The sequence below is a fragment of the Anomaloglossus baeobatrachus genome, chromosome 4 (genome assembly GCF_048569485.1).
Source record: "Anomaloglossus baeobatrachus isolate aAnoBae1 chromosome 4, aAnoBae1.hap1, whole genome shotgun sequence".
In the NCBI taxonomy this organism is placed as follows: Eukaryota; Metazoa; Chordata; class Amphibia; order Anura; family Aromobatidae; genus Anomaloglossus; species Anomaloglossus baeobatrachus.
The window spans coordinates 689161402-689183860 of record NC_134356.1 but is presented as its reverse complement, the minus strand read 5'-3'; the positions used below and the strand labels follow the sequence as shown (position 1 = coordinate 689183860).

General features: G+C 42.4%; 1 protein-coding gene across 1 annotated transcript in view; it reads right to left on the bottom strand.

The window, feature by feature from the left end:
* Nucleotides 1-602: 602 nt before the first annotated feature.
* The window catches only part of LOC142302915 (olfactory receptor 5P64-like), a 53981-nt gene continuing 32124 nt past the window's right edge, over nucleotides 603-22459 (bottom strand). Inside the window, exon 2 of the mRNA XM_075344019.1 lies at nucleotides 603-1549. Coding sequence (XP_075200134.1) covers nucleotides 603-1549 — 947 coding nt within the window. The remainder of the gene's footprint in view (nucleotides 1550-22459) is intronic.

Here is a 22459-nt window from a genome sequence, read left to right as displayed (position 1 = left end):
GGTCACTTCGACTACTGTCCCTAGTCTTATACTTACCTTCATCTTCTATCATATCATATCTTCATCTTCTATCATATCATATCTCCGGTGTTGGGAGATTTGGGAACTGATGGCAGCATCAGTGTTTACTGGGCACAACTCCATATATCTCCATGAGGCCATTTTTTTAAGTCCATCTCATTAACCATTGGTGATTCAACAGAGCCATTGCATTTGCCGCCAAGACACCCCATCCTGTGACCATACTTAGTTGCTCCACTGCACTGACACCTCGACAGCCCGCCGGCAGATTAATGGCGCCCACCGCCATGACACCCCCAAGCCCACAGTATCACTGAGCCTCCTGAGATGCAACACCCCCTCCTCTGAGCCCACAGCGTAGTTGACCGTGCCTTCTGTGACCATTTTAAGCCACTCCACCCCCGCCGCTTCCCCCTGGTGAGCATTAAGATTAAGACGCACCAGGATTAAAAGACGGACCCTCATTTCAACATTAAAAATTATTTTTTCCTATTTTCCTCCTCTAAAATTTGTGGTGCTTCTTATAATCCGGTCTTATAAAATAAAAAGTACAGTAATTATATCTAGAGACTTGAATATATTTAGAACATAGAAGTCTTAATTCTCAGCAATTTCCCTATAGCTTGCTTAATTTCTTTGTTACTCAGGCTGTATATTATAGGGTTAAGAAGAGGAGTAAAGACAGTATAAAACAGAGACAAAATTTTCTTTCTAGTTCCTTCACTTGGAAATAAATAGATGGTGAAAAGTGACAAATAAAACAAAGATACAACAGTCAAGTGAGAACTGCAGGTGGAGAAGGTCTTCTGCCTCCCGGTCACCGATGGAATTCTTAGTATGGTAGTGATAATATACACATAGGAAACCATGATAATTGTAAATGGAGAAATTGCCAATGGTATAAACAGGATAACATCTTCCATCTTTACTATAAATGTATCTGAGCAGGAAAGTTCTAATATTGGGTCCAAATCACAGAAGAAATGGTCAATGATGTTTGGTCCACAGAAATCTAAAAAACTCATTGTCAATGAAAACATGAAAACTACAAGAAAAACTATTATCCAAAATAAAATAATGACCTTTAGACAAAATTTAAGGTCTACAACTAAGGCATAATGTAGAGGGTTACAGATAGCCTGATATCTGTCATAGGACATCACAGTCAGAAGAAGACATTCCAATGTTTCAGAGGCTGCAAATAGGTAAAATTGAGTCAAACATCCAACAAAAGATACAGAACTTCCTTCACACAACACAACATGGAGCATTGTGGGCATAATTGTTGTGGAAAGTAGAATATCTGAGAAAGAAAGTTGTGTGAGGAAGAAGTACATGGGAGAGTGGAGCGATCGGCTGGAGGACACCACCAGAATGACGAGCAGGTTTACACATATAGTCACACAGTAGATGACCAGCAGGAGAAGAAAGATTAAAAGATTTACGCCTGGAGAGCTTTGAAAACCCAAAAGCATAATCTCAGTCAACTCGCTGAAATTGTGAGATTTAATATTCATTTTGCTAAAAACTTGTTAAATCATTCTGAGCATAAAATTCTTTCTAAATTTGACAGTGAAAAAATTAACCTAGGAAAGGTAAAAAAAATAATTAAAAATGACTGATATAATTGTTTTCTTGTATTTTTAATTTTATAAAATAAAACAATGAAATAAAGCATGATAAAATCTAAAAATAAGATAAATACAATTATCATTATTATTGGAATACTTCTAATAAAAATTAATAGTTTGTAATAAAATAAAAAAAATAGTGTCTAATAAAATTGAATGTTATATTAGCAATAAACCACAAAAGGTACAAATCATTAAAAATCATTGATATTATTGTTTCTTTGTATTTTTACATTTATATAAAAAATTTAATAAAAACAGAACTTTAAAATCGAAAATTAATATAAACACAATAATCATCCTTATTGGAATATTTCTATTAAAAAAAATATTTTCTAATAAAATTGAATGTTGTATTAATTATAACCTACATAAGGTAAAAATCATTAAGATTTACTGATATTATTGTTTCTTTGTATATAAAAAAAGCTGAAATGAAAATCTAAAATTAGAATAAACACAATTATCATAATTGTTGAAATATTTCTAAGAAAAAAAATAATTTCCCATAAAATTGAATGTTATATTAACAATAACCTACTATCTTCTTTGTATTTTTTAATTTATAAAAAGATAAACCCTGAAAAAAACAGCATTCTAAAATGTAAAAATATTAAAAATACAATAATCATAATTATTGCAATATTTTTAATTAAAAAAAAATCTAATAAAATTGAATGTTAGTTTACCAATAAACCACGAAAGGTAAAAATTATTAAAAAATGACTGGCATTATTATTTCTTTGTATTTTTACATTTACATAAAAATTAAATGAAAACAGAACTTTGAAATCTAAAATTTATATAAACACAATATCTTTATTGGAATATTTCTATTAAAAAAATAATTTCTAATAAAATTAAATGTTATATTAATTATAACCTACAAAAGGTAAAAAATCATTAAGAATTACTGTTAGTATTGTTTCTTTGTATTTTTAAATTTATATAGAAAAACTGAAATGAAAGCAGAGCTTTAAAATCTAAAATTAGAATAAACACAATAATTATCATAATTGTTGAAATATTTCTAAGAAAAAAACATTTTCCATAAAATTTAATGGTATATTAACAATAAACTAGTACCTTCTTTGTATTTTCAAATTTATAAAAATAAATAAAATAAAAATAAAATAAATAAAATAAAAATAAAAATAAAAATAAAATAAAAACAGCATAATAAAATGTAAAAATAATATAAACACGCTAATCATAATTATTGCAATATTTCTAAGTAAAAAAAAAATTCTAATAAAACTGAATGTTATATTAACAATAAAATAACTTTTTTAGCAAAAGTAAAATATTCACTTTAATGCAAAATTGTAGAAATGCATTACCTAAAAAAAAATCATAAAATATTTATATTTCTCCGTGAAAGAATGCCAATGTTAGGCCACCCAAGAAATCCAAATTGAATAAACATTATAACATTATAACAAAGCATTTTACCACTGAAAAATAAATAGTTTTAACATGAGAATAAAATAATGACACAGTGTTATTAAAAGTGTTAAGTGACAACAAATAATCAAATAATAATGTGTACTTTTTTTATTAATAATTTTGTCTGAAATTTAAGTTTTTTGGTGTTAAATTTCTAATGTTGAAGATTTCTATAATTGAATATTCTAATTGTACCGATGAAAAAGTACGCTTAACGACAAATCATTGTTTTTACTTTTATTTCATAAATAATTTGGACACATGAAAATAAGCAACTTTGTAACATATCTTATAAGGGAAATTTGATTAATTCACCATTAGGATTATTGATCTTTTACTCTCAGTTTATCAGTAAAATTGCTAAAATCTATATTGAGTGAAGACAAAGGTTTACAATCCTGAGACAGAAAGGACAGCCGCTGCTTTAAAAACTTTATGGAAAGGGGAGGAGCTGGAGGCCGACAGACATTTGGCAGCGGGTTCTATAGAAATTTTTGGTCGACAACTGTCATCTTCTCTTTGACTAATGTTAAAGTCTGTGCTCACGAAAAACTCCTTAATTGAAACTTTCAAATATGAAGAATCAGTTCAGGAGGAGAGAGAAGCAGATTCTTCTGATAAGATATTATTACAACGATTATTATTTCATGTCTACTACTGATTATTAGGGGGGGAACAATGGTTACTCTTTAAAAACTATTCTGTCATACAGATTCCAGGTGGCTTCATACTAATTAGTTATAGGCACCCTGTTCATGTCAGACAATTTCTCCTCTATCAGCCGGCTATAGCTCTGCTATACTTACATATCAGTCAATTTCTCCTCTATCAGCCGGCTATAGCTCTGCTATACTTACATGTCAGACAATTCCTCCTCTATCAGCCGGCTATAGCTCTGCTATACTTACATGTCAGACAATTTCCCCTCTATCGGCCGGCTATAGCTCTGCTATACTTACATGTTAATCAATTCCTCCTCTATCAGCCGGCTATAGCTCTGCTATACTTACATGTCAGACAATTTCCCCTCTATCGGCCGGCTATAGCTTTGCTATACTTACATGTTAATCAATTCCTCCTCTATCAGCCGGCTATAGCTCTGCTATACTTACATGTCAGACAATTTCTCCTCTATCAGCCGGCTATAGCTCTGCTATACTTACATGTCAGACAATTTCCCCTCTATCGGCCGGCTATAGCTCTGCTATACTTACATGTCAGACAATTTCTCCTCTATCAGCCGGCTATAGCTCTGCTATACTTACATGTCAGACAATTTCTCCTCTATCAGCCGGCTATAGCTCTGCTATACTTACATGTCAGACAATTTCCCCTCTATCGGCCGGCTATAGCTCTGCTATACTTACATGTCAGACAATTTCTCCTCTATCAGCCGGCTATAGCTCTGCTATACTTACATGTCAGTCAATTTCTCCTCTATCAGCCGGCTATAGCTCTGCTATACTTACATGTCAGACAATTTCTCCTCTATCAGCCGGCTATAGCTCTGCTATACTTACATGTCAGACAATTTCTCCTCTATCAGCCGGCTATAGCTCTGCTATACTTACATGTCAGACAATTTCTCCTCTATCAGCCGGCTATAGCTCTGCTATACTTACATGTCAGACAATTTCTCCTCTATCAGCCGGCTATAGCTCTGCTATACATACATGTCAGTCAATTTCCCCTCTATCAGCTGGCTATAACTCTGCTATACTTACATGTCAGACAATTTCTCCTCTATCAGCCGGCTATAGCTCTGCTATACTTACATGTCAGACAATTTCTCCTCTATTAGCCGGCTATAGCTCTGCTATACTTACATGTCAGACAATTTCTCCTCTATCAGCCGGCTATAGCTCTGCTATACTTACATGTCAGACAATTTCTCCTCTATCAGCCGGCTATAGCTCTGCTATACTGACATGTCAGACAATTTCTCCTCTATCAGCCGGCTATAGCTCTGCTATACATACATGTCAGTCAATTTCTCCTCTATTAGCCGGCTATAGCTCTGCTATACTTACATGTCAGACAATTTCTCCTCTATCAGCCGGCTATAGCTCTGCTATACTTACATGTCAGACAATTTCTCCTCTATCAGCCGGCTATAGCTCTGCTATACTTACATGTCAGTCAATTTCTCCTCTATCAGCCGGCTATAGCTCTGCTATACTTACATGTCAGACAATTCCTCCTCTATCAGCCGGCTATAGCTCTGCTATACTTACATGTCAGACAATTTCTCCTCTATTAGCCGGCTATAGCTCTGCTATACTTACATGTCAGACAATTTCTCCTCTATCAGCCGGCTATAGCTCTGCTATACTTACATGTCAGTCAATTTCTCCTCTATCAGCCGGCTATAGCTCTGCTATACTTACACGTCAGTAAATTTCTCCGCTATCAGCCGGCTATAGCTCTGCTATACTTGCATGTCAGACAATTTCTCCTCTATCACCTGGCTATAGCTCTGCTATACTTACACGTCAGTAAATTTCTCCTCTATCAGCCGGCTATAGCTCTGCTATACTTGCATCACACTAGACCTCGGTTGATCTTCTGCATTCTTGTGGTCACTTACCTTTGTTTTTTAGAATTTTTTGGTAAAATAATATTTCATATACACACACACAGCAAAATAGTGCTTGAGAAGAAAAGCAAATCTTTTTCCTGGTCTGTGAAACAAGTGTATAATCACTGGTTTCCCTTTTATAGATGAGAAAATGAAACAAGCTATGTCCACTGGGAAACCAGCTGGAAAAATGACAAAAGGTGAAAGAAAATAAAGTTTAGAATACAAAGTTTTGTCAAGTCAACAAATACAGTGGGGAAAAAAAGTATTTAGTCAACCACCAATTGTGCAAGTTCTCTCCCTTATAAAGATGAGATTTGCCTGTAATTGACCACAACTATGAGAGACAAAATGAGAAAACAAATCCAGAAAATCACCTTCTCTGATTTGACAAGATTTTATTTTGAAAATTATAGTGGAAAATAAGTATTTGGTGAATAACAAAAGTTCATCTCAATATTTAGTTATACAGTTAGGTCCAGAAATCTTTGGCCAGTGACACAATTTTGGCGAGTTGGGCTCTGCATGCCACCACATTGGATTTGAAATGAAACCTCTACAACAGAATTCAAGTGCAGATTGTAACGTTTAATTTGAAGGTTTGAACAAAAATATCTGATAGAAATTGTAGGAATTGTACACATTTCTTTACAAACACTCCACATTTTAGGAGGTCAAAAGTAATTGGACAAATAAACCAAACCCAAACAAAATATTTTTATTTTCAATATTTTGTTGCGAATCCTTTGGCGGCAATCACTGCCTTAAGTCTGGAACCCATGGACATCACCAAACGCTGGGTTTCCTCCTTCTTAATGCTTTGCCAGGCCTTTACAGCCGCAGCCTTCAGGTCTTGTTTTTTTGTGGGTCTTTCCGTCTTAAGTCTGGATTTGAGCAAGTGAAATGCATGCTCAATTGGGTTAAGATCTGGTGATTGACTTGGCCATTGCAGAATGTTCCACTTTTTTGCACTCATGAACTCCTGGGTAGCTTTGGCTGTATGCTTGGGGTCATTGTCCATCTGTACTATGAAGCGCCGTCCAATCAACTTTGCGGCATTTGGCTGAATCTGGGCTGAAAGTATATCCCGGTACACTTCAGAATTCATCCAGCTACTCTTGTCTGCTGTTATGTCATCAATAAACACAAGTGACCCAGTGCCATTGAAAGCCATGCATGCCCATGCCATCACATTGCCTCCACCATGTTTTACAGAGGATGTGGTGTGCCTTGGATCATGTGCCGTTCCCTTTCTTCTCCAAACTTTTTTCTTCCCATCATTCTGGTACAGGTTGATCTTTGTCTCATCTGTCCATAGAATACTTTTCCAGAACTGAGCTGGCTTCATGAGGTGTTTTTCAGCAAATTTAACTCTGGCCTGTCTATTTTTGGAATTGATGAATGGTTTGCATCTAGATGTGAACCCTTTGTATTTACTTTCATGGAGTCTTCTCTTTACTGTTGACTTAGAGACAGATACACCTACTTCACTGAGAGTGTTCTGGACTTCAGTTGATGTTGTGAATGGGTTCTTCTTCACCAAAGAAAGTATGTGGCGATCATCCACCACTGTTGTCATCCGTGGACGCCCAGGCCTTTTTGAGTTCCCAAGCTCACCAGTCAATTCCTTTTTTCTCAGAATGTACCCGACTGTTGATTTTGCTACTCCAAGCATGTCTGCTATCTCTCTGATGGATTTTTTCTTTTTTTTCAGCCTCGGGATGTTCTGCTTCACCTCAATTGAGAGTTCCTTAGACCGCATGTTGTCTGGTCACAGCAACAGCTTCCAAGTACAAAACCACACACCTGTAATCAACCCCAGATCTTTTAACTACTTCATTGATTACAGGTTAACGAGGGAGACGCCTTCAGAGTTAATTGCAGCCCTTAGAGTCCCTTGTCCAATTACTTTTGGTCCCTTGAAAAAGAGGAGGCTATGCATTACAGACCTATGATTCCTAAACCATTTCTCCGATTTGGATGTGAAAACTCTCATATTGCAGCTGGGAGTGTGCACTTTCAGCCCATATTATATATAGAATTGTATTGCTGAACATGGTTTTGTAAACAGCTAAAATAACAAAACTTCTGTCACTGTCCAAATATTTCTGGACCTAACTGTATATCCTTTGTTGGCAATGACAAAGGAGAAACCTTTTTTGTAAGTCTTCACAAGGTTGACACAAACTGTTGGTGGTATGCTAGCCCATTCCTCCATGCAGATCTGTCGCGGGCGGAGGAGGGGACGCCGCGCTCTCCCACTGCTCGGGTCCAGCCGCTGCTGCTGCGGCTGCCACTGCTGCTCGGTGGTGGCTCGAGCAGTGGGCCGGATCCCGGGGACTTATTGTCCGTTACGCCACCCACGGTTGTGGTGATTTTGGTGACACCACCGCTGCTCTGTACGGGGAATCCCGGGAGCGGTGACAGGGAGCAGCTTTGTTAGTTCTCCCCTCCGTGGGTAGGGGGTTGGTTGTCCCGGGGCCCGGTGATGGGGTAGGGGTGGATGGCAGGCGGGTTACGGGGCCTGGTGAGGTGCAGGGTCGCAGGGGCAGCGCTGTGCCGCACGGCACGGTGGTACTCACTCAGCCAGTGACACACACGGAGTCTCTGATCAAACAAACGGCTGGATGGACGGGTCCCACAGACGGCTGCTGTTGTTTTCCCCTGACCCCACGTTGGTAATGTAAGTCCTTTCCTGCACCTTCCGTACGCTCCTCCTGCGCTCCGGTTTCCAGCTGGCTCCCCGGTTCAGTACCGGTGGGCCACCGCCCAGCCCCAACTACCTACGGTTCCACCAGACTGTCTTCCCGGCTCTCACAGACGGCCACTACCATCTACCTGACTGCTGCACGAGGGCCCTAGGCTCCAACCTAGGCCCCAGTCTGCATCTGCCTCTCTGCAGACCTCCTCTCTCTTCCTCTCCTGGACTTGTCTGGACCTGTTTCCTGCCTCAGACCAGCTAGACTCCTGGGTGGGCGTCTCCATCTGCCTGCCTCCGCCCACCTGGTGTGTCTGTCTGAACCCGAGGAAGAAACCAGGTCTCACTGGGGATGTCTGCTGTGAACGGGTGGGGGTGTGTGTGTGTTGTTACCTGTGGCCCCTGGCTTGTCCAGGGCACCACAGATCTACTCTAGAGCCGTGATGTTTTGGGCCTGTCGCTGGTCAACATGGACTTTTAACTCCCTCCAAATGTTTTCTATGAGGATGAGAGCTAAAGACTGGCTAGGCCACTCCAGGATCTTCATATGCTTCTTATGAAGCCTCTCCTTCGTTGCCTTGGCGGTGTGCTTGGGATCATTATCATGCTGAAAGAGCCTGCCATGTTTCATCTTCAATGCCCTTGCTGAAGGAAGGAGGTTTGCACTCAAAATCTCATGATACATGGCCCCATTCATTTATTTATGTACATGCTTCAGTCGTCCTGATCCCTTTGCAGAGAAACAGCCCCAAAGCATGATGTTGCCACCCCCATGCTACACAGTAGGCATGGTGTTCTTTAAAGGCAACTTAGCATTCTGTCTCCTACAAACAGTTCTACTTTGGTTTCATCAAACCATATGACATTCTCCCAATACTGTCCACATCTGGCACTTCAGGATCTGAGTCCCTGGTGGCGTAGTCTATTACTGATGGTAGCCTTTGTTACAGTGGTCCAAACTCTATGCAGGTCATTCACTAGGTCTCGCATTTGGTTCTGGGATTTTTGCTCACCGTTCTTGTGATCATTTTGACCCCACGGGTGATGATGGGCGAAACCAAGCTGTAAAGTTTGGGGTTCATACCGAACACATAGTATTTATACACACGACCCCGAACACAAGCTTTCTATAATCTTTGTGTTACAGTTCCTGTTACAGTTCAGGTCCAGGTGCTGTAAAAAAAGCACATTAGTAAAGAAAATTATGATCATACATACAGGTCGCATGACGCGTCCTGCAGAAAGTCTCCTGGCTGATTCTGCTTCCGTGTCTGATCATTGCTGTGCCCTCCCGCTAACCACCTCTGACTTACAGTACCTTCCTTGATGTCATAGCCATGTGACCAGTCTGGTGTGAATGTTGTAAAGACATTGGGTTAGACTGGTCACATAGCTATGATGTCATGGCAGGTCCTGTTAACTTCCAGGGGTATTCTCTGCACTGCTCTTCAATCAGCAGTCTTCGGCTGTTTTCAGCCATGTTCACGGTGACCTTGGCTCATGGACTCGATTGAACTTTGACTGTCACTGTGCAAGTCTCGCATCACATCACTCGGTACAACACACACTCTCCAAACAGGATCAGTCCGGAGAGTGTCAGTCCGTGCTGGGTGATGCTGATGCGAGCGACTGCATGGGTCATACACAAGTGGAACTCCGGCCTCAGTGTCAGCCTGCTTCTCACTCTGTATAGACGCTGTCTTTGAGGAGTGATGAAGCGGAGCTGACATTGCTTTCCCTGTGGACTACATCGGACTGAGGATTATTTATAATAAAGATGAAGTCTCTACATTTTTTTTGTTTTATTTCTAATGAAAAAAAAATTCACTATGTTGTGTTTTTCTTTTACTGTTTAATAGAAATTCATGGTGTCCATGTCTAATTTGTCATGACACCATGAATTTCGGGCTTAGTACCAACTGAGAATACAAAGCTGGTATTAACCCCCTTATTAACCAGTGTTCTACCACTATCAGAACCGCTGGACGAGCTGGGTAAAGCACCTGAAAATGGCGCTAAGAAACAGTGCGCCATTTCCAAGGAATCCCAGCTGCCTGGTTTTACCTGAGTGGCGATCAAAATACGGCAGGAGCCCACACATTGTTTTATAAATTATTTTTCAAATATTTAAAAAAAATAAAATTAATGGGCTTTCCTGTATTTTGATTGCCAGCCAAGGTAAAGCCAGGCAGAAGGGGCTGGCAGCCCATAGCCATCCTCTTCATCTGCATTGAGTATCAAAAATACCGCAGAGCGCTAAGTCATTTTTTTAAATTATTTATTTTGACTCTACTTCATGTGTTTAGATGCTAGAATGTATGGGCTGGTTTCAGGTTACTCCAGCATCCAATGACAGATGCCCAATCTGTGACAGCGTCTGTGGTTGTCTGTTATTTTAACAGTAAAATAAAACACTAACACAGAGAAAAAAAAATATTTTATTAGAAATAAAACAGAATACATTTAGGATTCCATCTTTATTACTCAAAAAAAAAACCTCCGACGTAGTCCAAAGGCAGGTGACCATCTTTAGCTCTGCTACATCTGTGGAGGAGACAAACATGTCTGCTCACACAGACTCAGCTGAAACTAGTCAGAGACTTCACCCGAGTGCATAGGTGAGTCGGTCAGCTGTGCCCCCCTGTAACTTCTACTGACACTAAAGGACGCTGCATGATGTCATAGATATGTGACCAGTCTGTAACCAATGAGGTAATACAGCATTCACACCTGACTGGTAACATGGCTATGATGTCATTTAAGGTCTTTTTAGTCAGTTGGAGTTACCCCGGGGTACAGCAATGATCGGACTCAGAAGCAGAAGCGATGGCAGACAGAGTCTGCAGGACACGTCACGGGACCTGTGAGTATAATGACAATGTTTATTGTTAACTATATTCTTTATTTTACAGCCCCTCACCCCATCATATAACTGTAAAGCCCAAGTTCGGTGTTCGGACGTAAGTTTGCGTTATGTCAGAACCCGAACTTGAACTTTACAAAACGTTCGGGTGAGGCTCCCGATCCCGAATATCGGGGGGTTCACCCATCACTACCCACGGGGTGAAATCTTGCATGGAGCCCCAGATCAAGGGAGATTATCAGTGGTCTTGTTTGTCTTCCATTTTCTTACTATTGCTCCACAGTTGATTTCATCACACCAAGCTGCTTGCCGATTGCAGATTCAGTCTTCCCAGCCTGGTGGAGGGTTACAATTTTGTTTCTGGTTTTTTTCGACAGCTCTTTTGTCTTCACTATAGTGGAGTTTGACTGTTTGAGGTTGTGGACAGGTGTCTTTTATACTGATAAGTTCAAATAGGTGCTATTACTACAGGAGGACAGAGGAGCCTCTTACAGAAGAAGTTACAGGTCTGTGAGAGCCAGAAATCTTGCATGTTTTTAGATGACTAAATAATTATTTTCCTTCATAATTTGCAAATAAAATCTTGCAAAATCAGATGCGGTGATTTTCTGGATTTGTTTTCTCATTCTGTCTCTCATAGTTGTGGTCACCTATGATGCCAATTACAGGCAAATCTCATATTTTTAAATGGGAGAACTTGCACAATTGGGGGCTGACTAAATACTTTTTTCCCCACTGTAGGATGAGATTTTACAACTGTACCCATTCATGACCGACTAATGGATCATTACAATTTATTTTCCAGGTTTACAATCTTGTTTGTCAGTTTATTTCTGTCCCACAAACTCTAAACTTTTCTACTTTTTCTGTGGTGAAAGTATTAAAAGGGAAAAAAATATATAGTTTGATGCAGATTAAAAGCTGACTTTACAAGCCCAGCAAACACAAAAGCTGAGTTTACAATCCCAGCAAACGCGATGAGATTTCCTAAAGATAAGGAACATGATTGTTTATTTTTCTTGACTGAAATGGGAAACTGCTTGTCACCCTAGGTACGGGAAAGTACCAAGTGAATGGCGAAAGGAAACCCTGAGTCAAGAGAAGGAGGAAATGGCAACCCCGGACAAAACCTACTACTGGCCCTGGGGTCCCTTACCACCCTAGATAGGTTCCGAACCTATGCACTGAGCCAGATACCTAACCCTAGCTATCCCTATTGCTGGATCCTAAATAAGGAATGGATGGGATGAGCTCTATAGCAACCTCTACTAGACACTAGAGAAGACACAAGGAGGACACAGGTAGAAAATGCATGAACTACTTTTCCACAGATGACTCAGGTAGAATTTCAAAAAAGTTGCAGCAACAATACTAAAGATGAGTACAAGTCACCTGCTTGCAACCAGAGCTTGACTGATCTGAATAATATCACCAGCAGAATTCCAGGGAAGATGGGAGGATTTAAGCACATATAGAACACTGACAATCAGAGGCTGGATGGAAGAAGGACTCCGTTAGGTCCCAAAGGGGTCCTTAAGGGGAAGAGATGAAAACTCAGCAGGAAAGCTACCTAGTACAATGAATACTAACAGCAGAAATAATAGAAAGTCAGGGAGAATTTTGCGCAACCAAACGCTGTGACCTTCTAATGCCAGAAACAACATGACTGTCTGTCACCCGTGACACATCCGTGAAATTGCTGCGCTTTTGAAAGAACACTAACTGTGAATATAGCTACATGGGTGGAGGGGGCAATTTTTCGCTAGTTAAATTTTCACCTAAAATCATGTCATTATACAGGAAAGAATGTTTCCTAACATTGTGACCATTAAAATCAATTTTATCTTCAGTTTTGTACGTTTTCTTGTCAGTCCTTTAAGTGGCGTAATACTCGGTCAACATTGTTTTCAGTAGTGACTTGGAAGTAAGAGCTGTGTCTAGGTGTCTTCCCCATGCTGTTCCCATTCTACAGGATTTCAATTGTGTTTTTCATCCATTTCATTCATTACCGGGCCCCCCCACAAACCTCCCAAAGGGTCTGCTGGAAAAATGCTTGAGTTTCCTGTTGACTTCCATTATGAGCGTTAATCGAGATGACACACACAAGCATTAGAAATTGCTCAGCTCGAGTAGCTAAAGCATTTTACTGCTCGCACATCAATAACTAATAGTGAAGGAAAAAAAGTTCATCTTTCTGACTAGTATCTTTTAGGCTGTAGTAGGGGTGACCAAAAAGTTAATTGTTAATTAAGAAAATGACAGATGCCATGGAAGGAAGGCTTTTGAGCAGTAGTGAAAAGATAGCATGGTACATTTATATACCCACGTAGTCAAAATTATTTTGTACTCACTCGTTTAATGATCGAAAAAACCCATAATAGTCAGACATTGCTGCTTTTATGTTCTCACAGAATTTTTTAAAATATAAAACTCATAAAATTAGCCTAGACAGAAATGATGGTGCCCTTCTTCTCCATCTCCTCCTTCTCCTCCCCCTCCTCCTCCTCCTTCCCCTCCCCCTCCTCCTCCCCTTCCTTCTCATCCCCCCTCCTCCTCCCCTTCCTTCTCCTCCTCCTCCCCTTCCTTCTCCTCCACCTCCTCCTCCTCCTCCCCCTCCTCCTGCCCTTCCTTCTCCTCCTCCTCCCATTCCTTCTCCTCCTCTTTCTCCTCCTCCTCCTCCCCCTTCCTTCCTCCTCCTCCTCCTCCCCTTCCTTCTCTCCTCCTCCCCCCTCCTCCTCCTCCTCCTTCTCCTCCCCCTCCTCCTCCCCTTCCTTCTCCTCCCCCTCCTCCTCCCCCTTCCTTCTCCTCCTCCTCTCCTTCCTTCTCCTCCTCCTTCTCCTCCTCCTCCTCCCCTTCCTTCTCCTCCTCCTCCCCTTCCTTCTCCTCCTTCTTCTCCTCCTCCTCCCCCTCCTCCTCCTCCTCTTCCTCCCCCTCTTCCTTCTCCTCCTTAACTTAATATTTTGATGCACAACCTTTTGAGGCAATCACTGCAATCAAACGATTCCTGTAACTGTCAATGAGATTTCTGCTGCTCTCCACAGGTATTTGGCGACTCCTTAAGAGTAAACTGCTCCAGTTGTCCTGTGTTTGAAGGTTGCCTTTTCTAGACGTCATGTTTCAGCTCTTTCCAAAAATGATCTATAGTATGTAGGTCAGGGCTCAAAGAAGCCACTTTAGAATAGTCCAATGTTTTCCTTTTAGCCCTTTTTGGATATTTTTAGCTGTGTGTGTTTGGTCATCATCCTGTTGCAAGACCCACGACCTGTGACTGAGACCAAGCTTTCTGACACTCGGCAGCACATTTCTCTCTAGAACCCCTTGATAATCTTGAGATTTCATTATATCCTGCACAGATTCAAGACCCCCATGTGCCAGATGCAGCACAGCAGCCCCAGAACATAACAGAGCTTCCTCCATGTTTCACAGTAGGGACAGTATTTTTTTCTTGATATGCTTCATTTTTCCATCTGTGAAGATTAAGCGGATGTGCCTTGCCAAAAAGTTTAATTTTTGTCTCATCTGTCCATAGGACATTCCCCCAGACACTCTGTGGCTTGTCAACATATAGGTTGACAAATTCCATTCTGACTTTATGATTTGTTCTCAACAATGATGTCCTCCTTGGTCGTCTCCCATGAAGTCCACTTTGGCTCACACAACAACGCATGGTGCGACGTGACACTAATGTTCCTTGAGCTTGAAGTTCACCTTTAATCTGTTTAGAAGTTTTTTTGAGCTCTTTTGTTACCAGTCATATTATCCGTCTCTTTGATTTGCCATCAATTCATTTCCTTTGGCCACGTCCAGTGAGGTTGGTTATGGTCTCATGGATGTTAAATTTCGGAATAATATGTGCAACTGTACTCACAGGAACATCAAGCAGCTTAGAGATGGTGTTATAACCTTTACCTTTAAAATGCTTGTCTATAATTTTCTTTCTAATCACCTAAGACAACTCTTTCCTTCACTTCCTCTGGTCCATGTTGAGTGTGGTACACACCATGTCACCAAACAGCACAGTGAGTATCTGTAGCCCTATATACAGGTCCACTGACTGATTACAAGATTGTACACACCTGTGATTCTATTTAGTGGACACACCTTGATTTAACATGTCCCTTTTGACCATTATTTTCAGGAGTACCATCATTTCTGTCCAGGCTTATTTCATGTGTTTTATTTTTTTTTAAAAAAAATTGTGGAAGCAGAAAAGCAGCAATGTCTGACTTTCATTTCTTCATTTTCATAGATTTTTTTATTTATTATTACTTTTGTCAGATTCAAGTTATGTCTGTAACCATTGTGGGTTTTTCATACATTAAAGCAACAACTTTGATCATGTGTGTGTATATATATATATATATATACTAGCTGTACTACCCGGCTTCACCCGGGTTAATAGGTAGCTGTCTCGCTGTTTCTCTCCCATTCTCTGTCTTTCTCCACCTCTGTATATATATCTCTCTGTCTCTCTCTCTATCTCTATCTCTTTGTCTGTCTGTCTCTTTCCCTGTCTGTCTCTGACTGTCTCTGTCTCTTTCTCCACCTGTCTCAATCTCTTTCCCTGTCTGTCTGTCTATCTATCTCTTTCCTTGTCTATCTATCTATCTCTGTCTTTTTCCCTGTCTGTCTCTTTCCCTCTCTTTTTCTGTCTGTCTCTTTCCTCTCTTTCCCTTTCTGTCTGTTTCCCTGTGTCTGTCTCTGTCTCTTTGTCTGTGTCTGTCTCTTTACCTGTCTTTGTATGTCTCTTAACCTGTCTCTCTCTTTCCCTCTCTTTCCCTGTCTGTCTCTTTCCCTGTCAGTCTGTCTCTTTGACTGTGTCTGTCTCTTTGTGTCTGTCTCTTACCCTGTCTATGTCTGTTTCTTTCCTTGTCTGTGTCTGTCTCTTTCCCTGGCTGCATTGTGACACGCCAACATTCCATATAAGGGCGTGGCTGCGCATTCTTCTGAAGTTCTGGCTGCACTGTGGCTCCCAGCTCTATTCGCTTTAATGGAGGCAGGTTTTTTGGTGAATAACTGTAAAGAGCGGGGGTTAAAATTTCCCCTCAAAACATAGCCTATGATGCTCTCGGGGACCAGAAGTGTGAGTGTGCAAAATTTTGTGGCTGTAGCTGCGACAGTGCAGATGCCAATCCCCGGACATACACACACACACATACACACATTCAGCTTTTTATATATACATATATATATATATATATATCTATATATATATATATATCCATATATATATATATTTTAACTGTAAAAAAAGTGAGTACCACCCTCTCATTTTTTTAAATATTTTACCATTTTATTTTATAACACTGAAGATATTGCACTTTGATATAATGTGCAGTTTCAATGTGCAGCTTGTATACAGTGTAAATGTGATGCTGTCTAAATAACTCAGCACACATCCATTAATGGTCAGGATCGCTGGTACGTCGCTACATAGTCGCCAGTGAGCTGGCAAGCCGGCCAATCTAAGTAACGACACAGCAACGATACGGCAATCCTCGGCGGTCGTTGGGACCCTGTTACACAGCATTTATTCTGATAGGCATTGAAAAGACAAAGCAAAAAACACAGTGATGCATGCTGCCCAGCAGGACACCAACCATCAAAAAATGAACAAGGAGGTTCATGTACAATCGTCGATATTGCAGCAGGGGGGCGGTCGCTGCTATGTTTCACAAATAGCGAGATCACTAGCAAGGTCTCTGTTGCGTCACAAAACCTGTGGTGTTTCAGCGATCTCGCTAACGACATCACTAAAGGGGGCTTTACACGCTACGATATCGTTAATGTTTTATCGTCGGGGTCACGTTGTTAGTGACGCACATCCGGCTTCATTAACGATATCGCAGCGTGTGACACTGACCAGCGACCTTAAGCGACCTCAAAAATGGTGAAAATCGTTCACCATGGAGAGGTCGTCCCAAACTCAAAAATCGGTAAGGGTTGTTTATCCAGGTGGTTCATCGCTCATGCGGCAGCACACATCGCTATGTGTGGACACCGCAGGAGCGAGGAACGTCTCCTTACCTGCTGCCGGCCATAATGCAGAAGGAAGAGGTGGGCGGATGTTACGTCCTGCTCATCTACGCCCCTCCGCTTTGATTGGCTGGCCGCTTAGTGACGTTGCGTTGACGTCGCTGTGATGCCGAATGTCCCTCCCCCTTGAAGGAGGGATTGTTCGGCAGTCACAGCGACGCCGCCGACCAGGTAAGTGCGTGTGACGCTGCCGTAGCCGATAATGTTCGCTACGGCAGCGATAACAATCGCATGCACGACGGGGGCGGGTACTTACACGCTCGCTATCGCTAGAAATTGCTAGCGATATCGCTACCGTGTAAAGCCCCCTTAAGTGTGACGGGGGCATTAATATCTTTAGTGTGTTTACCTTCAGCAAACTGTTTGCGGGCTTTCTCGTGTATCATCATTTGAAGAGGGTTTCTTTTGGAATGTCAGCCTTGCAAACCAATTTCATGTAGTTTGCAGTGCATATTCTGAGCACTGACACCCCTGAACCACCATCCATGTAACCTCTGCAGCAATGCTGGTGGCACTCATACAGCTATTTTAAAAACACAACCTCTGGATATGACACTGAGCACATGCACTCAACTTCAATGGATGACCATAGTGAGGCCTGTTCTGAGTGAAACCTTTCTTGATAAACTGCTGTATGGACTTGGCCACCATGCTGCAGTGCAGCTTCAGGGTTTTGGCAATCTTCTAGTAGCCTAGACCATCTTTTTGTGCTACAACAATTCTTTTTTTCAGCTCCTCGGAGAATTCTTTTGCCATGAGAAACCATGATGAACTTCCAGCGACCAGTATGAGAGAGTGTGTGAGTGATAGCACCAAACTTAAAACACCTTTTCCCCATTCACACAGGAGACCTTGTAACTAGAGATGAGCCACCCACCCAGTGTTCGAGTTCGGTTCGTCGAACGGCGGATGTGTTCATCAAACGTTCAACGAACATTCGTCGAACACCTTCGAACCCCATTGAAAACAATGGCAGGCAAACACAAACACATACAAACACCTAGAAAACACCTTCTAAGGTGTCCAAAAGGAGACAAACAACTCAGAAGACACCATAAACACATGAAAAAATTACAAGTACATATGCTGAAACAAAAGAGCTGGACGAGTAAAAGGAGAGGAGACACAGATGTAGTAGTATCTCCAAATGAACATCGATGCTATAATTATGCATCTGGAGCCCTTGCTCATTTTGGGCTTCCAATCTGGAAAAATGGCCTGAGCTTGCCAATTACGCCTTGGGGATCTTGTCATGTCCCGAAGCCAGCGTTCTCCTCGAAACGTGTCTTCAGTGCTGCAGGGTTGTGTGCTGACAGATAAGCGCACGCGCCTGTCCAATGACAATGTAGACATACTAACGTTCATCAAGATGAACAAGTCATGGATCCGCAAGGACTTTTCTACCCCCTGTGTCATCCTGGGGAGAGTAAAGGCTTGTGGATTTTTGATTGTGCTTCATGCAAATCAACATTTTAAGTTTGCAACTGTGGCACAATTGATGCCACTTAATTTGTGTCTGTGGCCAAACTTTGGAAATGAGGGAGACTGTGGTTGGAGTCCCCTTGTTGTGTTTTACATGATTTTAGAAGGGCTTGACATGCCTAAGAGGTTGACTTTCAGTATCTGCAAGCAGTTGGCTGCAGAAATGCTGCCTTTCCGCCCAGTGGACACAGAGGATTTTCGAGACCTTACGTCCATCGCAGTGCCCCAAGAGCAGATGCCCAGTCGCCACTACTTCTCCAAGAAAGGTGTGCCTGCGTTACACCAGCATGTCGCACACAACATTACCGCTTTCTTGAGAAACTCTGTGTGTGACAGAATGCATTTAACCACAGATACTTGTAACAGTAAGCATGTACAAGGGGCATTACATGTCGCTGACTGGGCACTGGGTAACTTTGGTGAGAGATGGAGAAGGGTCTGCTGTACAAATCTTGCCATCCCCACGACTTGTGCGTCAATCCTCTGTATTTAGAAATTCCTCCAATGCTTCTACCTCCTCCACCCTGTGTCAGTCCTCCACCTCCGCCCAAAGCCTCCTCAACCCACGTTGTAACGGCGCACAAGGACTCCCGCACACCTCCTTACTATGCTGGCAGCAGAGCTCAACGGCATCAGGCGTTCTTTACTTTGAAGTGTATCGGAAATGTGAGTCACACCACTAATGATTTGTGGTCAGCTCTGGAGATCGAAATTCATCAATGATTATCTCCACTCAACCTGCAGCCAGGGAAGGTCGTGTGCGACAATGCTCCAAACCTGGGTGCGGCCCTTCACCAGGGTAATTTGACACACGTGCCTTGTATGGCTCATGTGTTGAACCTGGTTGTCCAGCAATTTTTAAAACCACTATCCAGGCCTAGATGGGCTTCTGTAGAGGGCAAATTCACTATGTGCTCACTTCCGCCATTCACCTACCGCAGCTCAACGACTTGCATCGCTCCAGAAGTCTTTTGACCTGCCGGTTCACTGACTGAAATGCGATGTGCCAACATGCAGGAATTTGAATCTGCACATGTTGCAGCGACTATGGCAGCAACGCTGAGCACTGGTGCAATACGTCATGACATAGAGCCTGGGCTAATGAGATCCAGAGGTGGGGCAGATCACGCTGCTGGAGGGATCTCAGATCAAGGACCTATGCACCCTTCTTCACAGTTTTGAAATGGCGACAAAGATGTTTAGCGCTGACGATGCCATTATCAGCATGACAATTCCGGTCTTCTACATGCTGGAGCACACTCTAAACATTATTCGGAGTAAGGTGGTGGGACAAGAGGAAGGGGAGGAAGTACAGGAGGAGTCATATGCGGAAGGGATAACAAGATCTCAAAGGTCCAGACGGTGAGCAGCACCAAGGCGGCAGTCATGTGACAGTGGTGGAGAGGGATGAACAAGGGCACATGGTAGCAGCCAAACCATTGAGGAAGGTGCAGGAGCCCAGGAAGAAATGGAGGACGAACTGGCGATGGGCATTGAAGACTCAGCAGATGAGGGAGACCTTGATCACATTTCTGTTGTGTGAGGTTGGGGGGAGAGAGCAGAGGAAGGAGGCACGATTCTCACCTTGCCTCCAACAACACACCAAGGACTTGTTCCTCCTGTATGAGCAAGACACATGAGCGCCATCTTGCTGTACTACCTACAACATGACCCTCAGATTCTCAGAATTCAAAGTAATGTTAACTACTGGGTTGCCACACTCTTAGATCCCCGTTACAAGACAAAATTTGGCGAAATAGGTCCTGCCATAGAAAGGGACGCACGTATTCAGGAGTATCTGCAGAAGCTGTTATGCAATCTTAGATCGGCTTTTCCACTAAACACCAGTGCTGCACAAAGTGAATCTCACATTTCTAACTTGCCAACCATGGGACTGTCGAGTCATCATCACTCAAACTGTACCAGCAACACTGTGCCTGGTGGTAATAGCAATTTTATGGAACCTTTCATGAATTTCATAGACTGTCCTTTGCAAGGCCACTATACACAAGAAGTCTGACACATAGTCAATGCCTGGAGAGGATGATACAGGAGTATCTCCAAGTGAATATCGATGCCATGACTCTGCAACTGGAGCCTTGCTCATTTTGGGCTTCCAATCTGTAAAAATGGCCAGAGCTCTCCAGTTACGCCTTGGAGATCTTGTTGTGTCCAGCTGCCAGTGTTGTCTCTGATCATGTCTTCAGTGCTGCTGGGTGTGTGCTGACAGATAAGCGCACGCGTCTGTCCAGAGACAATGTGGATGAACAAGTCATGGATCCACAAGGACTTTTCTACCCCTGTGTCATCCTGGGGAGAGTAAAGGCTTGTGGCTTTTTGATTGTGCTTCATGCAAATCAACATTTTAAGTTTGCAATTGTGGAAAAATTGATGCCACTTAAGTGGTGTGTGTGGCCAAATTTGGCAAAATAATTTGTGCCATAGAAAGGGACGCACATATGCAGGAGTATCAGGAGTAGAGTTGAGCGCGGTTCGTGGTTCTCCCAGTTCTAGGCTCGAGTGATTTTGGGGGCTGTTCGAGATCGATCTAGAACTCGAGCTTTTTGCAAAAGCTCGATAGTTCTAGATACGTTCGAGAACGGTTCTAGCAGCAAAAAGCAGGGCTTTTTACAGCTACAGTGTGCAGGAGCCATCGCTGGCAGCCTGCCAGAAGCTGGTAACCAAGATAAACATCGGGTATCCAACCAAAGCGCTTTGGTTAGTAACCCGACGTTTATCCTAGTTACATGCAGGAAGCCCCACACTTCCCCGCTCAGCTCGCTCCGCCCCCTCCTGCCCGCGGCATGTACACATACATACACACACACACACACACGCACACACACACACACACACACACACTCACACACACACACACATGGTCCCGCTCGGCTTACCTGCGGTGATGAAGTCCCGACCTCAGCGCTGTCACTGTCCTCCATGGCCGCCGCTTGTCACATCACCTCTCGCTTCCGACCCGAGACTGACTAGCGGTGACGTCACGGGCCTCTCGCGATACTTGGTGTGAAGGCGCCGGTAATTGAACTCAGTGACAGGGCATGTCAGTGTGCTGGAGATCAGCGCAGGTAATGTACCTCGCTGACAGCAGCACTTGTCATCCCCTGCAGTGACCTGGGCTGACCCATTGATGTTAGCTCAGGTCACTGCACTGCTCTCCCCAGCCAATGGGGAACATCCTGCTCTTCATTGACTGGGACAGTGTGGATCGTCATGGCAACCCCTTGGATTACACAAGACCTGGATTTGTTTTTCATTCTAATAAATTGGTTAAAGAGGGAATGTTTTGGGGAGTGTTTTTTCAAATAAAAATGTGTTTGTCGTCTATTTTTTTTTATTACTGACTGGGTTTGTGATGTCGGGTATCTGATAGACGCCTGACCTCACCAACCCCAGGGCTTGATGCCAGGTGACATTACACATCTGGTATTAACCCCCATATATTACCCCGTTTGCCACCGCACCAGGGCGCGGGATGAGCTGGGGCGAAGCACCAGGATTGGCGCATCTAATGGATGCGCCACTTCTGGGGCGGCTGCGGCCTGCTATTTTTAGGCTGGGGAGAGTCCAATAACCATGGACCTCCCTAGTCTGAGAATATCAGGCCCCAGCTGTCTGCTTTACCTTGGCTGGTGATCCAATTTTGGGGGACCCCTACGTGTTTTTTTTTTTTAATTATTTATTTA